The sequence below is a fragment of the Eretmochelys imbricata genome, chromosome 11 (genome assembly GCF_965152235.1).
Source record: "Eretmochelys imbricata isolate rEreImb1 chromosome 11, rEreImb1.hap1, whole genome shotgun sequence".
Taxonomy (NCBI): domain Eukaryota; kingdom Metazoa; phylum Chordata; order Testudines; family Cheloniidae; genus Eretmochelys; species Eretmochelys imbricata.
In genome coordinates this window covers 8,424,594-8,452,543 of record NC_135582.1, presented here as the reverse complement: position 1 = coordinate 8,452,543, position 27,950 = coordinate 8,424,594, and the positions used below count along the sequence as shown (strand labels likewise).

The following is a 27,950-nucleotide window of genomic DNA, read 5'->3' as shown; positions in this document are numbered from 1 at the left end:
ACTCTGTTATGTTGAGGGAAAAATCAACCCCAAACTAACCCATTCTCATCCACCACCACAGTGCTTTAGTCCAGTTTTTATTTTCCACATTTAGAAACATGCAGATTTTAAGCGAGCAGGAGTGAAATTGGGCAAAAGTTTAAGAATTTTCTTTAAAAGTGTTTCCACCAACATGAGCTATCTGCATGTAAATATTTATAAAATACAGCACTATGCAGAGACTCGCCTCTGGCCCCAGTCAGAAACGGAAACCTACCCTCCTTGCTATTTCAACCATGCATTCCTGTTCGGACAGGGTCACGATAAAGGACATCAAATTATTGTCCAATTGGGCTCCCATTTTTCTCCTTCCTTTGACCTTCTGTTAAAAGTTTTCTATAGCACTCCTCACCATAGTATCTAAATGCTCATCTGTGTGGTTTCTCCTGGGGACCCTATTGCCTGCAGCCCTAATGGCCTCTTCAAGCTAACTTACTGTCCGTATCCTAATCCTCCTTAGTATGTGGTAGCAAACACTTTCACCATTAGTACAGGAAGGTCAGCACTTTGCAGTGTGTAGTCTGGTCACCACTCTTGCACAAATGGGTGAACTGCCATTAGGAGACATTTGACCCTTGATCCTCTTTCTGTCCCCAGCTGACCTCTTTCCACTCTCACTCCCACCCACACCCGATATTGAAGTTTGGAACTGAATACAGGCAGGATATTAACTGTTCTGTTTGTACGCTTGTGCCACTAACCAGCTAGTTGAGTGTTCCTAAATAACAGCAGCTGGAAACACCCACAGATCCAAGATCAACAGTGAAAACTCCCTCCTAGCCCTAAAATATATAGCAGAGACCAGCCTTTGGAGAGTCCCTGTGTTCATGCCCTTCATCCTTAGGTCTTGCTTCAGCATCCAAACTAGGATGCATATCTATTGCTTAAAATACATCTAAACATGTTTGTTAAGTCTTCTAGGAAATTAAGATGTCTGGGGAAAAATAAGGGACCACCCTACCTTTCTCTTGGAATGCTAAGCTGTTTGGCAGAAGAATTTTTCCTTTCTCTGGCTACAAAGAGCAGCTTAAATCCAGTTACTGAGGTAAATGGGCACCCATGGGCTGGATTTTCAGTTCTTTCCAGGTGCTGTAAAGAGAAGGTACAAAGACTACAAAGAGGGTTAAGGCCAAGAAGGCTTGTCCATGTTGGTACAAAGGAAAACAGAGAAGGGACATTCACACAGAAAAGAATGGCCTTGACTGTATAAAATTACCATGATCACTATTAGTCAACGTTTATATTCATAACCAGCAGGTGGCCCTAGAAGTTCTTCTAATTTCTCCAAGAGTCAAGTTATGAAGCTCTGGGCCACGACTTTTCACAAAGCTAGTGGACTGATATCAGAGTGAACACTTTCCATTTACGAAGCAGTAAAAGGTAAAGAGACTAAGTCGAACACGGATGGAACATTCCTAGATTTCGTTATTCATGCCCAGAACTAGTTCCAGTGTGTGTTTCATCTCTCCTGAGAGAGAAGCTCGTGCATCCTTGGAGCTTTATGTCCTAGTTTATACTATAGTTCTAGCTGAACTGCAATAAAGGTGAAAGTTTCCCTCCAGATTCTCAGCAAAGCAGCTGGTTGTTTGTGGCCACATCCAGCAAGAGCTTAATCCCAGGTAGGTCCTTCCAAAGGGCTCCCTGAAGATGCTAGAAGGTTTGAGTTTTCAGCAGATTGGAAGCACCTCCTCTCAGAGTTCAGTGGTGAGTAAACATTTCGGCCTTATCGCAGGATCCTCCGCGACGGGGCTAAAGAGAGGAAAGCAAAGCAAAGACCCTGTAAATACACTCTTCCACAGAACAATCTGCTGGGAGGAGTGCAGGATGCTACTACTGGGGCAAATACCATGAGTTTAGCTGTGGCCCAATAACTCTACGGAAAGCTGGTACTGACTGGGCGATAAGAGCTCACAGCTGCTGAGGAGAAAAGGATACAGTCTGCCGTCTGTTGCTAGCCTACATTCTTGGCTGCTCAAGAGGAAGGTTCAGAAGAACAATTAGCACTAAGATGTCTGGGCACACCTGGACTTCCAAGACCAACACACATTAGCATGGTTTAAATCTGCTCCAAATCTGACTGCAGGGAAGGGCGCAGGATTTTAATGCTAATTTAACCCACACTATTTTTTCATCTACAGAGAGTCAAGTGCATGTGAAAGGAGACAGGCTAACGGTTGTACTGCACCTGTGCTGGTGAAGTAGCAGCAGTACAAGCTTTCTCCACACTACCTCAGCAGTGCATTTCACCGGGGACCTGGAGGGATCCCTAGGGATGAAGGGCAGTTCAGTCTCCAAAGCATCTCCTCTGAGATTCCAACAAACTTCAATAAGGGCCTATGTTTGGGGTGTAGATACCTGCCCATTAGGAACATGTACATTAATGAGCTGTATTTATTTCTGAGAGCAGGCAATGTTGCACATTGTTCTCTTTCAAGGAGAAGTGAACAATGAATGTTAGCAGCTTCCGTGGTAATGCAGCAAACGTCTAAGATCCAGATTTGTGTTGGCTGTTTTCAGTGGTTCCGTTCCCTTTGTGTTATAACTGGGAGAAGGAACAGAGCTTCCTATTTTCTCTAAAAGGGACCAGCTGCAGAAGGACAAGCTGGAATGGATTTTGCCTTGTGCGTCAGCAACAGCACTGCCAGCTGAGACCTGGTTGCAGCATCTTTACTGGTAGCGCAGTACAAAACAGAAGAAAAACCCACAGAGCTGAAACTCAGAGTGGGGACTCCCATGCGGAGAGTCACAGAAAGCCCTGTTACTCCAAGTACCCAACTGGCATGGGATCCATGGGGGGGAATGGCTACCAATGGCTCCTGTTGTCTGCCTTCCAGCTAGTAGCCCCCTCCCTGACATCAGAGGAGTTAACCATGTCAAGGAGAGAAACATGAACACTGAATGCTCATTGGTTTTGGTGTTGGAGGTTTGGTGGCCTTGTTTGCATAGCGATACTGAAATCCTTGCCCTCAGAAACTGAAATCTGACCCACCTGTTGAGGCCGATTATGAGGTTTTCTTTCTCTCTGGGATTTTTGCCTATAGTGATGTTTCCATTTGGGGAGTGTGACTAGAACCCTCTTTTTAAATGAATGGCCTGAGAGATAGAGGCAAGGAGTTTCTGCTGAGTAACTGTAACAGTGCTGCTCCCTGTAATAATTGCCATCTGTACTTGACAGACATTTTATGTACAGTTCCTCTTTTGGGTCTGTTAGTGGTTGCCTGATTTTTATATTTTGGGCAATAATAATTATAGCTATTACATCACCTAAAGATGTCAGAAGAATGAAGTAACTCCAAATTCGCTTGGACACTTTTCACTCTTATCATGAATCCATAACTCAAGTACAGATGTGGTTATTTCTCTGCGTCAACCCCTCTCCCACCCTTATCCCTGAGCCAATGAATGTGTAATAGCATTCTGACAGTGAATGCAAATGCTTCTGATTTGGATGTTCCTCTGAGTGCTGTTAAAACCTCAAAGACCCCCTCAAGCAATTAGCATATTTCAATAATAATACACAATACTTAGCCCTTGTATTGAGTTTTACATCTCTAGATCTCAAAGTGCTTAGAGGTAAAGTTTGATTCTTAAATGCCACAAATTGTTAATTTGGAGATCAAAGAGATGTAGATTCAAAATCATTTAAAGAAGAAATCTTTTTGCATTCTGAAACCGATTAATCTACATCACTCCTAGGATATCAGACACAGGTTCACGTGCACCTGCATCGCAAGGAAGAGATGTTTGTAAATCTCATAACAAACAGACATAACACAGAGACTGCACCCATCTGTGTATGGGTGCAGGGGTAAATCCTCCCAGAACAGCTGGCAGAATTGGGGCCCAGTTTAGTTCTTCCTTTAACCTGGGCATGGACATGTCCAACACTGTATCTGTTAGATTCTTTCATGTGGAAGGGATCTCTGATCAGTGCTCTAGGCAAACTTTTTTGTGCATTAATATGGTCCTTTTCCTCCATGGAGGGGGAAAAAAACATGTTATGTTGTTAATTTGGAATCAAAGGAGTATTCTTTGGCTTAAAGAAATAAATACATTTCCTGATTTCCGGTGTTACCTATGATCAGAGGAAAACGTTCACTTCATTACAAAATAGTTTCAAGGGTGGGGGGGCAGATATTATCAGGAGCAGAATGGCAAAATAGGAATTCTTTTTTTAAAGATCAAAAGCGGGGGCTTTTACAACTGCGATGATGTTCAGCAGATTTGATTGGCTTGCAAAGTGAACTGGAGAAAAAAAATGAAGGAAAGGGCTTGAGATTGTATAAACTCAGTTGAAGAATTTCTGGAAACAGTTCTGACCAAATATCTAATTATGAGCCCTATATTTATTCTAATTTCCAACATGCTTTTAAATCTTAAATGAACCAAACTATACCATAGAATCTCTATGAACAGTAATTCAATGCTCGAATAATAAAAATATAGCAGTAGAGATATGACCAGGATGGTGATAATGACTGTGAAATGCCCAGGGAGATTAGAGAGACTATTAAAATAAAAAACTCAATAATAATGGGGGATTTCAACTATCCCCATATTGACTGGGTACACATCGCCTCAGGATGGGATGCAGAGATAAAGTTTCTTGACATCTTAAATTACTTCTTCTTGGAGCAGCTAGTCCTGGAACCCACAAGAGAAGAGGCAATTCCTGATTTACTCCTAAGTGGAGCACAGGATCAGGTCCAAGACGTGAATATAGCTGGACCGCTTAATAATAGTGACCATAATATGATTAAATTTAACATCCCTGTGGCGGGGAAAACATCACAGCGGCCCAACACTGTAGCATTTAATTTCAGAAAGGGGGACTACACAAAAATGAGGAGGTTAGTTAAACAGAAATTAAAAGGTACAGTGCCAAAAGTGAAATCACTGCAAACTGCATGGAAACTTTTTAAAGACACCATAATAGAGGCTCAACTTGAATGTAAAAAGAAAAGGAGTACTTGTGGCACCTTAGAGACTAACCAATTTAGTTAGTCTCTAAGGTGCCATAAGTACTCCTTTTCTTTTTGCAAATACAGACTAACACGGCTGTTACTCTGAAATCTGCAACTTGAATGTATATCCCAAATTAAAAAACATAGTAAGAGAACAAAAAAAAGCCACCGTGGCTAAACAACAAAGTAAAAGAAACAATGAGAGTCAAAAAGGCATCCTTTAAAAAGTGGAAGTTAAAATCTAGTGAGGAAAATAGAAAGGAGCATAAACTCTGGCAAATGAAATGTAAAAATATAATTAGGAAGGCCAAAAAAGAATTTGAGGAACAGCTAGCCAAAGACTCAAAAAGTAATAGCAAAAAAAATTTTAAGTACATCAGAAGCAGGAAGCCTGCTGAACAACCAGTGGGGCCACTGGAGGATTGAGATGCTAAAGGAGCACTCAAGGACGATAAGGCCATTGCGGAGAAACTAAATGAATTCTTTGCATCGGTCTTCATGGCTGAGGATGTGAGGGAGATTCCGAAACCTGAGCCATTCTTTTTAGGTGACAAATCTGAGGAACTGCCCAGATTGAGGTGTCATTAAAGGAGGTTTTGTAACAAATTGATAAATTAAACAGCAATAAGTCACCAGGACCAGATGGTATTCACCCAAGAGTTTTGAAGGAACTCAAATATGAAATCGCAGGACTACTAATTGTAGTCTGTTACCTATCATTTAAATCAGCTTCTGTACTAAATGACTGGAGGATAGATAATGTGATGCCAATTTTTAAAAAGAGCTCCAGAGGTGACCCTGGCAATTACGTGCCGGTAATGGATATGTTGTTTTATATTGCTCCAGTGGGGTGTGGAAGAGATTTCCAGAAATTCACAAGTTCTTTTCCTTTTCTTTTTCATTCACAGCTGACTAAATTGCTTTGTTTTTGGCAGACTTTATGGGGACAGATTTACCTCTGAAGTCTACAGCCGCATTTCTATTATTCATTGTGCTTCCTTTTCTTTATCTGTTAACATATTTTCTTATAAAAAGGTTTGTTTTTTATACAGTGCTTTTCGTCACTTGCTCTATCTACTGATATACAAACTATACACAGCAATTACTTAAACACTGCAAGGTGAAAAGAAGCCACTGTATCCCCACAGTACACGGAAGATTAGGAGAGGAAGCGAAACATACTATACCCAACTGCAGGAATGGACAGAACATAACCACTCAGGCTGGAATTGGAACAGGACACCATTCTCCCCAACCTCCAAGCAATGCAGCCTCAGATAGCAGGGAAAGAGCCCTTACCTTGCAAGAATTTCAGCTGACTGCTGTGATGATGGAGATCCAGCTGGGAGTGACAATGCTTCAGTGCTGCCTTTCACTGCCTTTAGAGCTAAAACAACATCATTCCCCAAAGGCCCATTGGAAACCAGCCCACTCTGAATTAGGGAGAATGAAATAGGAAACTGGGGTCAAAAGCACTGCTGTGAGGGGACAAGTACATTTGTCAGTGGTACCTAACTGGTTGGAAGTCACGTCAGAGGAAACTAACATGTTCCTAGAGTTGGGGGGCGGGGGGAAGGGGTGTCAACCAAATGGAAATCATTAAAGAAACTTTATAGAAAATAACTCAAATAGAAGACTGTGAAAATGAAATTTATCTTCTTAAATAGAAATAATCCCATATCTGACAATGATTAGTCATGGACAGTAACACAGAAGGAGTTTCAAATGTATATTGATGTTGTCACCCTACGTTTGTTTGATTCACTTCACTCAGACTGGACAGTGAAACTGCGCAAGTCAGATTTGTTTTGTTTCTTGTCAGTTTCATTGCCTGGATCCCAACAGCACAATACTGTTGTATATGGCTTTCGAACAGGAAAGAGGAATGATTTTTAAAAAAAATAAAAATCTGTCCCAATGGATTTTTAGATTTAAAAAAATCCCATAAAAATAGCTACCTGTATAAAATTTAACACTAAACTATTTTTGAGAACATCCCATTAAATCTCCACTCTGAATTATAAATAAATAAAAAGAATGATTGAATAACTCACTGGCACGATCCACCTGGGTGTAATTGTGGGCGGCGAAGATACCTGCCAAAGGAAAATAAACATGCTGGAAAAGTTTCAGTGAAATGCAAAATGCTTTAGAAACATTATTTCCTCAAAACAATTTGACTCAAAAGTTAATTTGTTGCTAGCCGCACTGTCACATTATTTATATCTTGTCAGCCTGCACCATTGCTAAGGGCCCGTCCGACACTATGGCTTTGAATCAAGCTGCTTGTAACAGTGACTGACTCTAAACATGATTTGTGTCTGCACACCACATGGCTAACAATTGGTTAGTACAGTGGTCAGCTGACTAGGTTTCGGCACATAGCTGCCTTCCAGTAACCAGTTTTTTGCAGTGTGGATCGGACCCCTTTTCTGCAACTGGTTTGGCAGGTCCTCCTCCTCCTCTCCAGCTCTCTGTGCAGTAAAGACACTCCAGAGCACACTGACATGGCTGCTGCTTTGGCTGCATGCCTTCCAAGTCCACTCTATCCCTGCTGAGTGCTTGGGACAGCTGTCCAGATTTTTCCAGAATGCACTGATAAGCAGTGCAGTATTCTTGGGGAGGGCAGAAAATGCTACAAACTAAACTATGATACTTGTAACCAATTCAGGTGACCTCACTTCTGGTTCAGAGCCATAATGAGGAGCGCACCCATATAGTGCCCCAACAGATCAGAGTGATAACCTAAGGCACACATGAATTATCAGACCAGCAACCATGCTACTAATACATATCAGACAAATCCAATGGACAGATGCCAAATGACAGATGTCTATACATTTTCTTTTATAAATAGTCAATAGTTAAATCAATGTATGTATGAAGGAGGCTCCCTTTAAGCAACTGGATTTAAAACATAGTTACCCGAGGAATGGTTTCTGTAAAGTCAATTAGATTCTCTGTCAGTGATGTTAACAAAACATCAAGGTCATCTGGATGGCTCTGTAAAATAAATCAGTTATTAATTAAATCCCCATTCGTCACCAGATAGAGTATTTTAGTGGTTTCTTGATTTCTGAGCGCCCTCTCCAATTTACTGTTCCATTGCCAGGCCTGGTTTTTGTTCATCTTTTAAACAAAAATGATTATCATCAGATCTTTACTAACAAGCCCTTCTGTTCTCCTCTCCCCAGCCTAGGCTTTGTGCTAGTAGATTTTACACCTACACTGATGTGTAGGTGTAAATATCATCCACTGCACTTGTGCGTGTGGATGACACAATTGTTTAAGTGGAGTCTTTGGACTGAAGATCTAAACTTGGGAAAAGTGGATATAGCTGTGCGCTGGAATCAGCAGCATACAATCGGTTACAGGTGCAGCAGCTAAGAAGTCTTCTCTTTTGGGGATCCAGAATCATACACGGAACCCCTTAGCAATGTTCCCTCTAATTTTTGACAGGCCGTGTTCACAGAAAATTTCTTCTCTGCAAATTGTTGTGCTTCTGTGCAAATTTTTGTACATGCCGTGTTTCGCCGTGTGCGCGGGGTTTAGGATCTGTGTGCACGCACACAGCTTAGAGGGAACAGTGCCCCTTAGCCTAGTGAAATATCCCAGGGGTCCCATGTTACTGTCATTTAATTGTCTGGAGATGGACACAGAGATGCTGACCATGTCACATGCACATAAAACATCTACTATTTATGCTCACTGGTGCCCCCATAGAGAACACACTCTTTGAATCAGAATCAAAATCTAAGCAACACAATAAAAACTTCAGGATCAAACCCTGCCCTTGCTATTGACTTCAGTGGGAGCTACACCTGTGCAGTTAAGTGGCAGAATTTCATTCTTAGAATCTGTTCCCTGAGACACCAAAACTGCGGGATAAAGCAGATTCATCCACATGCCAGTTTAGAAAATGTTGTGCTCCAGGTTGCCATCCTGGAGTATTGGGGAAAGCAGAGTGTAGGACAGACAACACGAAGGGACATAACCCAGAGTGGGGTTTAAAATGGAGTCATATGATATTTGTTATTACAGCAGAAATCACGATTTGGTAAATGTGTGGCTATAGCAAGTATGCTGCTGTAAAGTTTATTATGTGCACAGAGCCATTCCTCTTGTATTAAACAGATAGTGGCAGTGTCTCAGTGTGAAATGAAGAGCCTTGCACACGGACAAAGAGGTGATGTGTACCTTTAAAACTGCAGTCTCTTCTGCTGGAGCCAGAATAGCTGGAGTCAGTGATTCTTCAGGGCTAGAGATGGCATTATCCTCTTCTAATGCATTACTGAAAGAAGAAAACATTCTCATCACACTGCAGAGGCCATGTGAAATAACCAGTGCTTCTTTCATGACAGCTGAGCCTAGAAACACAACAACAAATCAATATAGGGCAAGGAGGAGATTCAAGGGGGAGGAGGGATAGCTCAGTGGTTTGAGCATTGGCTTGCTAAACCCAGGGTTCTGAGTTCAATCCTTGAGGGGGCCATTTAGGGATCTGGGGGCAAAAATTAGGGATTGGTCCTGCTTTGAGCAGGGGGTTGGACTAGATGACCTCCTGAGGTCCCTTCCAACTCTGATATTCTGTGATTCTATTCTAAGCTTATGAAGAAGAAAGATGCTGATGTGATTGCCAAGTGACCCGTAGCCATCTCAGAACCTGCTACCGCAGGCTAGTGCTATGTAGCATAGACTCCATAAAGCAACTGTGCTGCAGACATCCCAGGCAGTGAACAATGTCAACATCTTCACCCCAGAGGGGTTTTGTGTTTTTGTTTTTAACAGCGCTCGTCTCAAACTTGTGTACAGAAAAGAAGTAGTTACTCACGTTATGCAGTAATGAGAGTTCTTCAAGGTGTCCCCTCCCCTTGGGTGCTCCACTGAAGGTGTACTTGCATTCCTGTGCTGCTGACTGGAGAATTTTGGTAGCTGAATCCTGTCCCCACCTTGTGCTCTTCCACAACGCGAACCAGTATTAACGGAGGTAAACCCTCCTCGGTTCCTTGTCTACCGCAGAGTTTATGATGAGAGCTCCAAAGTAGAGGAAAAGAGGGTGGGTTGTGGAGCACCCACAGGGAGACACACCTCGAAGAACCATTGGTACTGCACACGGGGAGTAACTTCCTCTTCTTCAAGTATGTACCAATGGGTGTGCCACTGTAGGGGACTCCTGAGCAGCATCCCCAACGAGCGACCGGGGCCTCAGAGTCGAGTCTGTTATGGATGAGAGTACTGGGGTGCCCACTCTGGCGTCTCCAGCGGAGTCCCCCAGGGCAGCATAGTGTTCTGCAAAGGTTTGTGCAGATGCCCAGGTAGCTGCTTTTCCGATTTCTGATGAATGCGACAGGCGAGGAAATCTATGTTGCAGAGTGCATGCGGATTACGGATGGAGGCGCTAAACTGCAAATCCGGTAACAGAGTTTGATACAGTTTGAGACCCATTTGGAGAGTCTTTGAGCTGAAATTGCTGTGCCCTTAGACCTATCTGTAATGGAGAGGAAGAGCCTAGGAAACTTTCTAAACACTTTTGTCCTGTCCAAATAGAAGGCCAAGGTTCTCCCTTAGATGTAGAGGGTTGCGATGAGGATTCTCACTGTATGAAGTCTTGGCATGGATCTGAGGATGGTTGGAGGGCCGGTTCTGTTAGAAGAAGCTTAAGTCTCAGCTCTTTATCTTATCTGGATCTGGGTTTCAATTGCTGGAGTAAACCACACTGCTGGGGAATGTGGTTTTCTCCCAGACAGTGGACATACTAAGAATGTCCATCAGTCACTGGGATAGATTCTTTGCAGCTGAGACACTTCTTGAAGCGTGATGAACCGGGCATATCCCGTCCAGGGGGATCCCCAGATAGGAGGGGGTCAAACAAACACAAAATATTAAGATTTAAAAAAAAATAAGAGACCAAAGAAAGGACCAAACGTAAAGGAAACTCTAAGTAGTACCTAAAGTAGGGAAACAATTAGCAAGACTATAGAAGCTAACAATCTATTAACAGACACCTGAGTGCTGCCTCTAGCCAGGGGCGATGGAGAAGGAACGGAGGAGGGTTTGCCCATGCAACGCTGGTTAGCCTTGTGGCAGGGCACAAGGGGGGAACAACACATGTGCGGGCCGAACGGACACTGCTACCAAAATTCTCCCATCAGCTGTGCAGGGACACAAGCACACCTACAGCGGAGCACCCACAGGGGCACTACTTGAAGAAGAATTGGAGTTTTATGGCTGCCTCCTCCTCACCTGTGTTCTCTGCATCTTTAGGGGCAAAACTGGAGAATGCCAGGTATTTCAGATTTCTCAGAGAGAGCATGGCAATCTCAGACAGATCCAGAAGATTCCCCCTTCTGCTCTGTAATGCGTGTATGCTCACACTCAGGCCAAGTCTATATGCAGAAATTGTACAACTTTAACTAAAGGCATAACGTTAAATCCATTTAGTAAAACTGGTTCAGCTGTGTGTGTGGACGCTCTGACATTGGTTTAGCCAGAGCGTATACTGGTTCACGCTGCACATAGACTTGAAACCAAGGTAAACATGCCCATACACAAAGCAGCCTCAGTTTAACATCACATCTTTCATTTAACCTGTGCAATTTCTGTATGTTTACAAGCCCTCTAGATTCTCCAGCGTTGCTTAATATATTTATTATTTACAGTAGAACCCCAGAGTTATGAACTGACTGGCCAACCGCGCAGCTCGTTTGGAACTTGAAGTAGGCAATCAGACAGCAGCAGAGACAAAGGGGGGGGGGAAAGCAAATACAGTACATTACTGTGTTAAAAATAAAGTACTAAAAAAATAAAGGGAATGTTTAAAAAAGGATTTGACAAGGTAAGGAAACTATTTCTGTGTTTGTTTCATTTAAATTAAGATGGTTAAAAGCAGTATTTTTCATCAACACAGTAAAGTTTCAAAGCTGTATTAAGTCAATGTTCAGTTGTAAACTTTTGAAAGAACCATGACGTTTTGTGCAGAGTTATGAACAACTGAACTCTGAGGTTCTGCAGATCTGGAAATGGGGTAGGCTCTGAGGTAGAAAAATCTGCAGATGGTTAACCTAGATAACTGTGTCAAGTCTAGAGAAGACTGTCAGAAACTTCAGAATCTAAACTAGCTGAATGGGCAACACTGATGGTAAATGAAGCCCAATGTTGATAAATGCGAACTAATTCACATTAAAGGGGCAAAAATTATCTACTTATACTCCTTACAGGGTTCTAAATTAACTGTATCAACTCAGGAAAGAGACTTGGATATCACTCTGGACAACTTAATGAAGACCGCAGCCTACGATGAAAAAAAGCGAACAAGATCAGGATGCACAACTAGTAGCATGGAGAATAAGGAAAATATTGTAATACAATTATATAAATCAATTCCATCTCAAATTATATGGCCTTATCTAGATTATAGTGTGCAGTACTGGTCACCCCATCTCACAAAAGGTATTGCAGAATTAGAGGGTTCACAGAAGTGGCCACGAGAATGATCAAGGACACGGATACACATTCTTATGAGGGAGATTGAAAAGATTGAGATTGTTTACCTTACAAAGGAGACAAATAAAAGGGGATGTGATAAAACAGGGAATGGTCTAGAAGGCAGATCAGAAACTTCAGTTCTCACTGTTTCAGAACACAAAAGAACAACAAGCGTTAATGAAACTGAAAGATGACAAATTCCAAAATGATAAAAGGAAATACTTTTTCGCACCACATGTAATGACTGTGGAACTTGATGCCATTGAGGCGAAGAATTTAATAAGGTTCAAAGAGGGATTGGACATTTATGTGGATAACAAGAATTTCCAGAGTTGTTACAGTTAATGCTAAGAAAAAATTTGGAACAGATATAAACCACGTGCCTTCAGAGTTTCAGCCAGTCTCAAACTAAGCGATCAGGATGAGACCTTCATGGGGGGATATTAGCCTATATCTGCCGACTGTGGGGTTCTTCCACCTTTCTCTGAAAAATCTGGTGGCTGGCAACTAACAGACACAGGATATTGGGCTAGATGGATCATGGGTCTGATCCAGTCTAGCAATTAATGCGTTCCTACTTAACAGGAGTTATTCGTACAAAAAGAGAATGCAGGCAAATTGATTTAAGTATAGGAACAAAGAGAAGACAAATCATCCTTGTCCCCGATGGAAATCTCATGATTATCTGTTCTCTCAGATTACATGACTTTCTCTTTACGATATGTGGTGCTGCTGACCCCACTTCAGCCAGCTGCCAAAACACTCATCAGCTCTTCATGTTTATGTTTGATATGGCTAGAAAAACCCCTCAGAAATGAAGGCACTACAAGCAGTAAATCACAAAAAATCCTCACTTCTACCTGGGAACAGATTAAGCAAATGAGGAAACCACATGGATACACATTTCCCACCACAAACACATGTGCAATTAGTCTATGCACAAGGGAAGTCTAGCATCAAGGTCAGCAGCTCAAAAAATAACGTTACAAACTACTGAAAATCAACACACTGATTTCCATGGAGGTTGTAGAGATGTGACTAGAATGAAGCTGGTGTACTAATGTGTCTCAGCATATCAACAGAATCATTTACAAAAAGGACACTGCCAAGATAAATATACTAGGGGCCAAATGCTGATCTTAGTTACACCCCTATTTTGAGAGCTGGATACAGATCCATCTAACTGGGGAAGAAACACTTACGCATGTCACTAAAATCTAATGCACCTTTTCCATGATTTATATTGCTTACTTTTTTGCATTCCATTCAGCCAGGATAGTTAAACTAGTAACCCTTAGCACAGGTGATGCTCTCTAGACACTGGAGGACCAACTACTGTCAAAGTTTAACTTAACTTCACTGGAAGAAAAAGGTCATGTGGTTTAGGCATTCGACTGGGAATTGTGTTCTGTTCCCACTCATTTGCAGACATCCTGTCTGATCACGAGTAAGACACACACTCTCTCTCTCTCTGAGCCTAAGTATCTCATCTATAAAATGGGGATAATACTTCCTTGGCCTCACAGGTGGGTTGTGAGGATAAATTAATTTGAATGAGTGGCTCACATGCAACAGTGATGAGTGCCAGAGAAAGGCTTGCAAATAAAACTAGTAATGACCATTTTTAGCCCTTTTCATCCATAGATCTCAATGTACTTTACTATGGTGGGGAAACAGTAATCCCCATTTTACAGATGGGAACATTGGGGAATGATTCCTTCAAGGCCATTCAGTGAGTCACTGACAGAGCAGGAATAGAATCCAGGTCTCCTAACTCCAGGGCTGGTGCTCGTTCCTAGCTTGCTTAATTTCACTCTCTTTCCCATCAGTTCTCAGGCACTTCTGTTGCGTTTAGGTTCATGGGGGAATGTTTACATTAAAAATACCCTGTTCTCACAGCAATCTAAAAAACCTCAAACACACTTGCATTTCTCTTCTCTTTTGATATGTTTTTGACTGCACTTCCTTGATCGAATTCCTTTTAGCTATTTATTTGATTTTAAACATTTTAACAGGCAATTGCACAGGCTAAAGGATAATATTAAGATCAATAATCTCTGCTGCATCATTCTACTCTGTTGCCATTTATTTTCATGCACCCTGAAGACTCTAGTGAGTGTGTGTTAAAGAAAACTCAGCAGACGAAGCCAGTCTCACTTTTCTCCTCCTCCTCTCCTTGGTGAGGAAGTGTTGTTTGACTGCTCATCCTGCTAGCTAACAGCTGTTTCTCATCTTTCCCAGGCTAATCTCTGAGCTGTTTCCTTATCCCCAGTAACATTCCTTCCCAGAGCACTTACGGAAGGAAGACATTTGAGGCAGAGATTTCTTTCAGCACCTCTCTTGATTTCTGAAATAGTGGATTGGTTGCCAACAGGCTGCTCTGTGCTTTTCCTGAGATCAGGATGCTCCTGCAAAAAGGAATAGGTACTACTCCTCATTGCCAGTTCTTTATCCATCTTCAGGAGAAAGACATTTTCTTCCCTGCTAAACCAAACTTTTGTCAGTAACTTGACTATGCAAGTGTTCTGGGGCCTGCCACATAATTATCTCAGATGACTTGTCACAAAGTTACTGACCCTTTAACCTCTATATACCTAGTTCAAATCCAGCCAACCCTGGCAATGATGCATGTGAAATGAGCTGTCGGTGCCAGTTTCTTGCACACAGGTGTTCGCTTTATATAAACTCCATTGTAACAGATCCCTTTGCTGGCACTCTGAGCAGTGTGGCCAAAAAGTAAGCCATGGAGACTTAATTACCCTCTGGACCCTAGAACAGAGTTGAAATACTCTAGTGGGGCAATGTGGCACAGCATGCATGGTCACTGCACATACTGTGCTTGTTCTGTGTATCAGAATATGACTTCAGTGTAGCACGTAGCAACTTTCACCATGCTAAATTACCTAACAAAAGGTAATGACATTAATGGGTTAAGGAAGAAAAACATGGAAACCTCAGATTGAGTATCTGAATTATCTTATACATAACAAACAACACTTGGCAAGTACAGTGCATAGTGATGTTTATCTTTGAAGTGCTTTACACATATTAAAGAATTAAACCTCATGGGATGCTAAATTAACAGATGTGAAAACATAAATTGTCCTCTTTTCACAGGTGGACTTAAAAATGACTTGCTGTAAAGCACTGGTAAGAATCAGTATCAGGAGTATGCCGCCAGCACTCCAGACTCCCAGTCCTGTGCTCAGATCACGTGAGCACCCTGCTTCTTTCCCCCAGCCCTATGCAATACCTGGCAGTGGCATCGTGAATATTGGAGTTCTTGTTGTCTGACATGCTATCCTCTCTCGTGATCTAAAAGGAAATGAACATGAAAATAAGTTTCCAAAATTTAATTCCATCTTTATGTCATGTTAGAGATTCATGGGAAAATCTGGAGTATCCCTTTTCAAAGGGAGAGTGCGCCATGTGTCTGCTATTCAAACAAAGCAGAGTCAATTATTTTTTTCTCATGAAAACCTCAGTGCTAATGCAAAACAATCCAGCCAGGTCCTCCAAGAAACAATTATCATTACTTAATACATCTACTAGCACTAGAAGCACCAAGCTTGTTCAGATCCTTATCTCTGTTGAAAGGAAAAGCTGGAATATGCTGAGAGGGACCCCATTAAGACCCAAGACCAGCAAAGTAGTCAGTGTATCTCCCTCTGAAGGACGGAGGGCAGTTCTACTCTGCCACTGTTTGACCCCCTAGTTACACAGAGCCTTCATACCTAAAGACTAGTCCCATACAGCAGCCTCTCCAGGACAGCGGAGTATCAAGAGAGTCAAACTCAATGCAGAGGGTTATGCTTTGGGGCTTGTTGATGGTGTCCCCTCTCGCCAGTCCTAAGGGGAACACCTGAGAATGGCATAATCCTTCTGAGCAAAGTATGTACCTTGGGCACTGCCTCTGCCTGGGCCTTCAGGATGTTGCTCTTTATGTCTGCAGGAAGACGCTGTGATGTTGTTATTGGGCTCTCAATTGCGTTATTAAGACACTTATCTGTCAGCTTCACCACCTCATCCTAGAAATGAAAAATGTTCATTAGGAGCATCCCCTCCATGACAAAACCTGGGCTGGGCTGAGTCCATAAACATCAACACAAAATGCTAAGCAGCAAGGCTTCAGTGGGGGAAAAATATCAGAAAAGGTGAATATTCAAAGAACAGAGAAACAATTTCTGACTTTGTTTTTAAACTTGATTGAATAATAGTAGTTAAAGGGTTAACTAGCAAGGGTCTGATCCTACACAGCACAGGGGCTGAGTGTTGCATTTAACGCAAGGCAAGATGCAGTATGCAAGAAGTGGACAGCATGGGACTCTGATCCCGCAATAATGAGCGAACTGCTGCAAGGCCACATAGTTACACCTCCTGACTAATAACAGCAGTGAGACTTCAGGAGAGCACTGAGTGAAGTTCTTCATTACCGTGTCTCATCAGTCACATTCGTTAGCCCCACCCAGCTCTTCTCCACCTTGCCCAGGTGAATAAGGGAGTAGGTGCATAATGGGGGTGTTAGACTTACCCACTGCTCAGTGCAGATGATTGTGCCGGGTGCTTAGACTTACTTGTGTTATGTGCAGTGTCCATTTGCCTTGTGGAGCAGAGCCCTTGTGCACAATACTGGACAGTACACAAGGACATGAAGGATCAAGGCCTTGGTGCTTACAAAACGCTCTCAAGACTAAATGTGCTAACTATTCTAAATCCTATCATTAGAGAAATGATGCATTTTACTAATAGCATCTTGGCACAGATCTGTTTCTACAACCCTGTGCGCATAATGCTTTGTACGAATATAAAGGCTTTTGAAAACCAGGAGCTAACAATTTACATGAGCAATGCACAACTTTCCACACCATGTCACTCTGGTGAGTGTAACCATATGGAATTACTCACCTAGCAACCGGATGGGGTTTTTAATACAGTTTTAAATCCTATTAATGTAAACAATGAGGTACCTACCATCTTAAATTAATTTATCCCAAGTAGGCAGCTGAACATTTGCTCTCAAATGCAGCTTCAAGAGATTTTTTTTTCCTTAGACCCCAGTAGTATATTAGACTAAACAGCCAGACATATAATGCTCTCACAATACTTTTCCCACTAAATTACTTCAGAAGTAAAGTACTAGTCAGACGCACACTGAGATCAGTCAAAATCTGCAATATCTATTCTACAATGGTTTGGGGTTTTCTGGTTATATGTACTATTTTTCTTAACTGCAAAGTATTAATCAAGTTTTCAGTCTCTGCTAACTGCTATGTTATTAGTGACAGATGCTAATCAGCTGAGTGGAAACTAAACCTTTTGACCCTTCTCTTCAGGGTGCGACTCAGCAGGGGAAGTTCCAGAGCCCTACATTCCTCACTTAAGTCACTTGATAAGCAAGACTGATTCTTCTTCTGCAAATCTTCTCCCCCTACAGTGCTCAACGTATTGCCAAAATACTGCAGCCCTTAAACACAGGAGAAATCCCACTGAAGCCAGAGGAGCTGTTGGTGTGCACAGAAAGGGCAGTATTTAGCGGAAAGCATTTTTTTTTTTAAACTATCCATGCTCCTCACCAAAGCCAACAAGAGAAGGGTAACCCCTTCACTGCTGACTGACATCCCCCCTTCACACTTAATCCTTTCCATTAACTGGAATGACAAGTGAGGAAGATTTTCAGTGAGAGCTGCTGGATGTTCAGCTCTTTTGAGAATCAGGCCACTTATTTAAGTGTCTAAGTATGGATTTATAAGTCTAACTTTAGGCACACAGATTTAAAAATATTGGCCTAAGTCAGCAATACCCAAAGGCAAAAGTTGGTCCAATCTTAAAGGGCCACTGTCAATGTAAAATAGGCTGTTTTTAATTGTTGCCAATAATTTTTTTTGGGGGGGTGAGGGGGGGTAAGAGGGAAGACACATTCACTCTAAATATATGAAATGCTAATAAAAATATTTAGTGGATGGTTTGTAACTTTATGGAATAGTTTAACAAAAACAAGATTTTTATTGTACCAAATCATTAACCCTCCCCATTAATTCTCCCCATATCCTTGAGATCTATCCTTCCCTTCTCAGTGTTTCCATCTCTCTATATCTTCCCTACTGTCCACTCTTGCTGAGTGCTACATGGAGGGCCAAGGGGAAAAAAGTTAGAATATTCAGATATTTGCAGCATCTTTATGTAATTTTCCAGCCCTAGTTAGAGTGTTTTGTGGATACAACAGTCAATATTTGACAGGAGAAGCGAGTAAAAGAATCACACATATGGTCATTGTACTGACTACTCCACTGCTTTGATTTCAACAGAATAAAGTCTCTAATAAATGTCATTCCAACCTTATTGCTGTGGAATATCCTTACAAATTAATCCAACCACACCGGGTTTCAGAGTTAACATCCCACTCAAAAGAACAGGAGACATTTCTGATCTCTCTGAGCTAACGATTAAGGGCCAAATTTTCGAAAGTGCATATCGTCTACAAATGGGGCCAGATGTTATGACATGCCCAGCATCCAGCAGCTCCTATTGTTTTTAGAAGGATCTGCTTCATGTTGAGCACTCATAATGCTTAAATCAGAGCTGAGCTCTTTTCAAAATCTGGCCCCGAGTATGTCTGCAGACTCACTACATCTTCTCTGCACTGGTTCACATTTAGAAGGTTATTGCTGCAACCAGATTGTTCTATAAATGAAAGCTTTACATTCTGCAGAAAACATTGGAATTACAAAAAATCTAGAGACTCTCAATAGGTATTACAGTATGGAATTTCTACAATTCATTGTTCCAGTAGTGCTACCAGGAACTTTGATTATTAAAACTAAAAATATATATACATATTATTTACTTTTCACCATTCTGTGGTTTATTTTTGTTGCAGTTTCCTCAGTATGGACAGTGAATCTAGCCCAATCACTTTCAATCTTCTTTACCACCAGTTTCACTTTCTGGTTCTCATGCAGTAGCATGTGTTTAGGTTCCCAACATTGTAGGGGAAATATTTAAATAAAAACTTATTTTTTTCTTTTAATGCCAAGAAAACATTTCTATTCAGATTAACATACATCTCCCTGCGCCAGTTTTATTTTGTGTTACAGGAAAGGGAAGAGTAGAGAAATCAGAAATGGTTGGGGGATAAAATATTTGGCACATGACACCAACTCACAATATCTAAATTACATGACATTTAATTTGGGTAGTTGGCAAAGATATCTAACTCTGCAGGTTTCTAGATATCCCAGGTCCATGGCAGTTCTCATTGTTCCTGCCTAGTGGAATAAGCCTAGACTGTTCATTAGTAGGTATCTGATCTATACAGCATATCTATAGTACATCAAATTACATCTGAAAACTATACAAACACTGCAATGTAATGACAGAGGGAGAGATCTTCAAAGGCACAAATGAGAATTAGGAAACTAAATCCCATTGACTCTGAATGAAAGTTTGGCATTTACTTGTCTTTGGTACCTTTGAAAATCTCCCAGAGTCTGGTACATCCACACTGTCAAGTCACTTTTCCACTTTTCTTCATGATAATTTAAAGAGCACAAGACTAAGAAAACCAAAAAAACACCTTTCGGAGTAAAAACATTAATCAGGAACTAGGGCTAGGTTTCATTGTTCATTTCATTCTAGAAGCTGATGAAAGTGTATTTAAGAACTAATTGCTCTCCTTTGTTAGGCTCCTGAGATTTGGCCAATGTGCTAGTCAAAAGCTTAGGAATGACAAAGTTACATGCTTCCATTCAAACAAAGTTTGGCAGCGAGCAGCTAGAAAACTCCAGCGACCGACTTGGAAGAATAAAGCAATTCATTCCACATTTGCAAATTCTCATTCAAGAGATTCTGCCCTTTCTAAGGGGATGGATAGATTGGTAGATATTTCCCTACCAAAGAACCAATCAAAAGTGGATGTAAATCTAGAATTCTCTAGAGATGATTCTGAGATACAAGCTCTGATCTTTACAGAAGAACGTTCAAGTTTTTCATCTAACAGAGTTGATGAACCACTGGCATTTGGAAAAGTTATTTTGCTCACTGGTGCAAGACACAGCTTTGCTTTCACAATCAGAGAACTAATGACCCATTCTGCTGGCAGTGCAATTTGTTATGCTTCTTACAACCTCTTGCCTTGTACATTCCAGCACGCTACAACAAAACTGGAGATATTTTATATATTATTACAAAGAGAAAAAGACATAGCATGCTGAAATTAACAAGCAAAAACACAGAAAGAGAAATAGCTGGGATAATAAAATAATCAAAAATACAGTTAACGTCAAAATTTTACTTTAATTATTTCTCTTTATAGTGTGGCAGTTTATAACTAGTCTGATGGGAACAGGTACCACAAGCCTGTCTCACATGAGCAGACTAGATAACAATGGGACTGCTTGCAGGATCAGGTCCATAATTTCTACATATGCATTTTGTAAGATTTTAAATTAAAAAGGGGGCAACTCCCAAACTGGTTTTAACTACTGTTCTTTGGTCACTGTTTTGGGGATCATTTCATGAGAAACATTTGATCTACAAACTGACACCCTCTAAATGACCTTGAAATTTCTGTCCAGCTCAAAATTGACCTCCTCAAACAATCTCTAGCTCTTTTTATTTTTAACAATCATTCTCAAATTACCACTTGCTTAGGCTGGCTCTACACTGCCACTTTTCGCGCTAAAACTTTTTTCGTTCAGGGGAGTGAAAAAAACACCACCCTGAGCGACAAAAGTTTTAGCTCTGAAAAGCGCCATTATAGACAGCACTTTATCACTGGGAGCCGCGCTCCTGGCGACAAAGCTACCTCCGCTCGTTAGGGGGTTGTTTGTTTTTATCGCTGGGAGAGCTCTCCCCCACGGGGAGTGCTGCCACGGTTGCGCTGTAACGTGGGTAGTGTAGGCATACCCTTAGAGTCAGCATAGCTTGAAAAGCTTTAGTCAAACAACTTTCTCCTTTTCTACCAGAGGAAAAATACTAATTCAAATAGAGTTTACACCCTACATTTTCACAATAATCAGTTTTAGAATGTCATCCGCAGGTCCTTACTGATAGGTGTCTTTGCCTACAAAACTAAGTAGTCGTAGTATAATTCATCCTTAATTATCTAGGCCTCAACTGTGCAAAACGCCGTTATCTAAACTGCAACATGTTGCCCAATATCTAGTAAACTGAAAATTCTTTTGATTATCCAGAACTTCCATTATCGAAAGTTATTCAGTGTCCTGTGTGATATCTGCATAATCAGGGCTGTACAGTACAGGCATCTGTTTGTTAGATTAGCTCACTATAGGAGTCTCAGTGTGTTTAGTTTACCTTAGCCACAATTTAACACTATGAACAGAGGATTTCATTCTATTCTCTCTTGATTTAATCTTCACAATTGTTTCCCTCTTTATTTAAAGCCAACAGGGAGATGAACAAGTCAAGAGAGTCTGAAATAAATTGTGTTCATTTGCTTTAGTTTACATTCAGCATAACAAGACCCACAGGCTACCCACTAATCTTCTTAGAGACTTGGTAATCTTTGTAATGCAGTCACCAAACAGAAAGGTACACAAGGCATCCCAGTTGTCAGCCCTTAAAGGAGACATGAACACAATACCCAGTAGCTATGAGCATGCAGAAGCAACGGCCTTTTCTCAAAATAAGGAGGAAATGTAGGAATGGGCTCAGCAGTCACGCAAGTCAACCTACACATGCACTTCTCCAAACCTTTAATAGATCCTGATCCACTTTAACTGAAAGAGAAAACCCCCTTGACTTTAATGGGAGGTATATCCAACCTTTAGCCCTCCTGGGCTAATGCTGTGATGCAGTCTGTGTTGTTTTGCCTTCTCTTCCTATTCAAAATACAAGTATCCTGGGTTTGTAACATGGGGGGAGAGGACTGAGTTGCTTTTAACCAGATTGCGTTGTAGCAGCATCTGGAGGGAAAACTAACCCAAATTCTTGGGAAATAACAACGGACTCGTAGGGCTGTTATGGGAAAAGGATGAGATGCCAGACATGTCACCCTTAATTCTACGTGATGTTTGTTTATAAATACTTTTTATTAGGCTAATACTTTATAGACCAGGGCCCCATGCCCTGCCCCCCATAGCACCTTTTCTCGTATTTGCTTGAAGGGAACTACTGACATTAATGAATTAAGATGCACAACTCCCCTGTAAGGAAAATAAGCACGGTGAAACCTGCACTAAATATCCAAAGGACTGATAAATATAGGTTATTTAACAGAAGTGGTCTCCCAACAAAGAAACAGTTATTATCCCCATGTAATAATAATAATACTTATTTTTTGCAGAGGGTGAACATGAGATGCATGGGGTAAAATCCTGACTCTACTAAAATCAATGAGAGTTTTGCCAGGGAATTTAAGTAACTTTTGTTATAATGCATGCTTTATTGTGTATTGGATTGACAAATATATTGGAAACAATAAAATAGACTAAAAGATAAAAAAAAAAAAAAAAAACTCTCCCCCTCCTCTGTTCTTGTATGAAATTGAGTAGTGCACTAGATTGTGCACCATTTGCATACATGGGAGTTGGGATTTTCACGAGTGCCTGGACACCTACTAGGCACCTACCTACATATTTAGGCATTTACAAAACCTTTGTAAATCTGGTCCTTAGCTAATTTCCAGCAGAAATTATTCACTTACCATGCAAAAGATTCTATAGAACAAAGTATATGCATTTGATTTGCTTGTGTCTCTAACATCATTTATAGACATTTTCAAACAGCCTGCAAGTGGGACATGCTAACCAGAAAGCAAAAGGGCTCTCAAAATCATCACAACACACTCAGTAACTTTCAGGAATGCAACCAGAATACCTGTTTATTAATATTGATGTTTATGTTAGAACGGGGCGCTGACATCGGGCTGGGTTCTGTCTCCAGATGTTTCAGTTTCAACGTGTCTTCAAATGCTGAAAAAGATGGCAGAGACAACCTAAGGCCCTGTTAGTGCAGCTATGGGGTTATTTGGCATTTCAAATTTACCCTTCCTGACCACGAATTATCAGAAGATCAAGCTATCTGGGCCAGTATGAAATAAAGCTGCTTGTTCACACTTGAGCAATTTAACTTCCATGGATTGGTCTGTATGCACTGAATCCAAAAGAGAGGGAGTCTTGTACTAGTATGAAGTTCAATAAAAGTGTGGGAAGGTAAGTGAATCTGTGTCTCAGGAATTATTTGCAAGTACGAAAGTAGCTCCTCAGAAGAGAGTGCATTTATACCATTTATGGGTTATCTCACATATTCTGTAAAGAACCATTATACTTTCTCTTGGTTCCACACTCATACATACTTGATTTGAGAAATAAATTGCTCCCAGCCAAAACCACTAACTGTCAAGCCCTGCCTGGCTCTGTTGTCCTAAACAGTCACAGTAACGTTTATATGCTGCCACAGAGTTATTCAGGACAAAAGACAACAACACAGTTTTAAAAAAAAATCAGAGTTACTCTCTTTAAAGTGATAGTCTACTACCCAGCTTGCTGATTGTGCTATCATGCATGCTCCAGCAGGCTGGATTACTGGAGGAGCAGAGATGAAGCATGCAGGTCAGCTAGATTTTAGGCAGCTGTGGTGGTGCTATATCTTCAGCCTGGCATTCTTTCTGCTCTGCAATGGGGAATTCAAACCCTACTTGGGGAAAATTATTTTGTTTGCAAAAGTCTGTTAGCAGCTGGTTTGTGGGTTCCCCTATTACCACCACAGAGAGTGGATGAGACATCAATGAGTGGAGTGTGAAGGCTGCTCCCAACAAGTAAAAAGAAACACACCGGGGGCAGTAATGATGGATGCCCACAACTGCAATAGGAATAGAACAGGAAAGGAGTGTGTGATGTGGTCATGTGGAAAATTTCCTTTTCAGCGGAAGGGAGCTGGAGCACCCATGTCTCCACAACACCGTGTCTTGTAAATAGTGGGTGAGGCTAGAGAAGAAAGATGGGCAGCAGTTAGGGTGCTAGCCTGAGACTCAGCAGATCCAGGTTCACACTCCCTGCTCAGCCACAGACTTCCTGTGAAACCTTGGACAAGTCATTTAATCTGTTTGTGCCTCAGTTCCCTATCTGTAAAACAGGGATAACAGCGCTTCTCTACCTCACAGAGGTTTTGGGAGGACAAATACATTGAAAATGTGAGGTACTGAGACACTAAGGTAACGGGAGCTATTTAAGTATCTAAGAAAGATAGATAGTCTATAGATACACCAGTAGGAATACCACGATGCTAGTAGTGACAGCTTGGATCACGTACTAGCAGGATTATAAGCCTTGATGCAATCAGCACACAATATGGTTGGAAATGCAGGCTATGGAAAACATAACACTACTATTTGTGCTGTTTCTGAATCCTGAAACATATTTTTACTGGAATCATCAATATAGTTATATAGCATGTTCTATCTACCAAGACCTTTTGCCAGTATTGTCAGTGATACTTAATTTTCTTTTCTGAACTACAGTACAGTATTGCTGTGTGCTATTAAAACAGCTCCTATATTATATTCAGGAGGTGGCTGTATTTCAGTGCTGAGCAAAGTGAGCCGTATACATGTAGTCTGTCGTATCTGTAGAGTCTTTTGGGATTTTGGAGGAAAAATACTCAGTCATCACAATAATTCCATTATCATGTACCACTGTTTCTATATGGAATGATAACGGCAATGATTCAGGAAATTTCCTTACCAGCAGGATCTGTTTTTTCAGCAGCTGTCTCCTTTGTGCCAGGAGGAACAAAGCTAAGATCTGCCTCTTCTGGAACTCCTGCTGTCAAACTAGCAACAGGCAGGCCTGTTGCTTCATCAATGCAAGTCTCCAGCAACTCCTTGCTGTCTAGTAAATCAACAATCAGAGGCATGCTGCAAAAGTAGGAAGATGGACAGAGACAGGTAGAATCATTTCAGAAAAGTGACAACACAAGGCAAGGATTTAAAAAATGCAACCTCAGGTAAAAAAGCAGGTCACTTTCCTTTTCCTGTTGTTTTCAAGCACCCATGCACATTCTTTAAAAATTGTTTCAGATAACAAGTTTACACTGGTTTCCAAAGGAATTTAAAAATCTACAAGCTAGATACCTTGAAGAACGAGCTTCAAAACTCAGGACAGGTCCATATATCTCCACTTCTTCCGCTGTATGAAAAATCAGTTCATAGTAGAGGAAAAATTCTCTGTGGAGTGTGATCATCAGCACAGCATGACCAGACTGGAAGCAAAAAGTGTCTTCAAACAACCTCACTGGAGTCTTTGCATGCAAACATAGCAAATGGGAACGGCTGCGCTGTGTGACACCTTTACTTCTTAAAATACTCAAACAGCTAATCCAAATCCTTCCCGGCTAAGGGGAAGTTGGAACCCGAATCAAGATCTGGATCCAAACTTTGTAAAGCAGATCTATCCATTGTTGTAAAGGTGGACAAGCAACTATGTAAATTTAGCTTTGGTCAAATCCTTCAGTACTTTTTAATACAAATTTAAAACAAAGATAGAATGTATCCCTTTGCAAAAAAAAGCTTTCCCCCATTTTTTTATTATTTACATGGCACTTTACAGAACAAAGATGGGTTCCCCTCCCCAGAAGAGCTCAGAATCTAAATTAAGGCCAGAATACCACAGGGAGAGGATGAGGAAAGGGAAAGACAAGGGCAAAGGCAGTAAGACTACTCTCTGTGTCCAAGGATCTAAAGGCATTTTGATAGACTCACAGCACCTCTGCAAGGTAGATATTATTTATTCTCATTTTGCAGATGGGTATGGAGATTAGAGCCTGATTTTCAAAGATGGGCATGTACAATTGTGTGTTCCTAATCTGTGTGTGGAAGCACCACATCTGCTCATGGAAACCAAATCAGCACTCATGTGGCCAGTCAGAAGTACAGTGGTTGCCATAAAAGAGTAAATATTTTCCAACAGATACCACACCTTGGGATCTGAGATACCACAGATTGCCCTATGCTTTGAATTGGAAATAATGGTGGCATCTCAGATGCCAGATGTAACATCTGGTCATTGTCTTCATCTTTAATTCCCACCCATCAGCACAAATGCGATGATGGGGCCAAATGAAGTCTGTCCGTCACTTTCTATCTTGTGCCGGTTTCATTAATCTTTAAACCTTTTTGTTCTATGCCATTCTTCAATGACATTCAAATCATCCTCGGTCTTCCTCTATTTCTAGTTCCTTGCACTCTGGTATGTATCACCCTGGATGACATTATTTCTGTGTCCATTCTTGACACATATCCAAACAATTGCAGTAATCTTTCTTGAATCTTCGGTAAGTGTTATTTCTTGCCCTAGCCATTTCCTATCTCATTTTTTATTTTCTGCAGTCTTGAAACTCTCAGTATCCCCTGAGCCAGTTCATTTCTCCAGCCAAAATCTTCCATTCATTGCCTTTCCTCATACTCCAGCATTCCAACTCATACAGCAGTATTGGCATGACAGTTGTCTCATATACACTAATTTTTGTTTTTCTCAAAATGTCTTTATTCTTCCAGAACTTGCTGAATTTTCCAAATGGAATAGCAGCTAGTCTGACTCCTCTTATGTCATTTTCACCATTTTCATCCTTCAATACTAGTCCTCCAAAGTACACACATTTTTCCACTTGTTCTAGTCTTTGTCTCAGAGTTTGATCTTTACCTCTTTCTCTTTTCTTCCAAATGCCATGTTTTTTGTCTTCTCCATGCTGATCTTCAATCTAAATTTTCTACTTTCCTGGTCTACCTCATTATTATTCTCTGTAAATCCTCCTTGGTCAATGCTGAGAGGTCAATATCATCTGTGAATTTCAGATTATGCACTGTCCTACCCCATAACGTGACTGCTCCCATTTCACCTCTCAGTGCTACAGCCATTATTGGGTCTAGTACCAAGCTGAACAAATCTGGTAATAGCGTGCATCCTTGTTTCACTCCTACAGTTGTCCTGAACCATTCCATCAGTTTGTCTACTCCCACCACTCTCACTGACTTGCCGTAATGAATTTTTCAGGAACACCACACATTATCATAGCATTTGGCAGAAAGGATTATAGCAAGTTATCAAAAACCTGATGTATTATTTCTCGTATCTTGCAATAAAACCCACGTCAAATTTCTCTTCACATATTCTTCAGCTTATTTACACTGCTTGCTTATCCAGTTGTTTTTGGGTCTCTTTGCTTTCTATTTTATCTCTATTGAACTCAGATCTTTCATCCTCCTTTTTATTATCCTTCAGCTTCCTACGCTTGTCACTTGACTGGCACACTTCATCTGTTACCCACCTTGATTTGTGTGGTTTGGCTTTGTGGCCCAACACAATTTCAGTCTGAGCATTGATCTGCTAAACCCAGGGTTGTGAGTTCAATCCTTGAGGGTACCATTTAGGGATCTGGAGCAAAAATTGGGGACTGGTCCCGCTTTGAGCAGGGGGTTGGACTAGATGATCTCCTGAGGTCCCTTCC

At 41.1% G+C, this 27,950-nt stretch overlaps 2 protein-coding genes across 2 annotated transcripts in view; one reads left to right on the top strand and one right to left on the bottom strand.

Annotated features, from left to right (window-relative positions):
• LOC144272153 (leucine-zipper-like transcriptional regulator 1) overlaps positions 1–27,950 on the top strand; it is an 81,589-nt gene that overhangs the window by 36,537 nt on the left and 17,102 nt on the right. The window lies entirely within an intron of this gene.
• Positions 203–27,190, bottom strand: LOC144271974 (band 4.1-like protein 5). Its single transcript, XM_077829687.1, has 11 exons — positions 27,146–27,190; positions 25,579–25,706; positions 25,190–25,362; positions 23,325–23,419; positions 16,388–16,516; positions 15,742–15,803; positions 9,201–9,294; positions 7,929–8,006; positions 7,058–7,099; positions 6,303–6,436; positions 203–1,788 (listed from the first exon to the last, which is right to left on the bottom strand). Exons 1-11 carry the CDS (start codon positions 27,188–27,190, stop codon positions 1,731–1,733), a joined length of 1,038 nt encoding a protein of 345 aa, XP_077685813.1. The 3' UTR covers positions 203–1,730.

Excerpts from the sequence above, each read along its gene's own strand:
- LOC144271974 (XM_077829687.1), bottom strand. The coding sequence starts at position 27,190 with ATGGAGAAGACAAAAAACATGGCATTTGGAAGAAAAGAGAAAGAG. Across the intron at positions 25,707-27,145 it reads TTGGAAGAAAAGAGAAAGAG|TCTGGTCATGCTGTGCTGAT; the intron begins GTAAAGATCAAA and ends TTTTGCTTCCAG. Across the intron at positions 23,420-25,189 it reads TGAAAAAACAGATCCTGCTG|CATTTGAAGACACGTTGAAA; the intron begins GTAAGGAAATTT and ends CATCTTTTTCAG.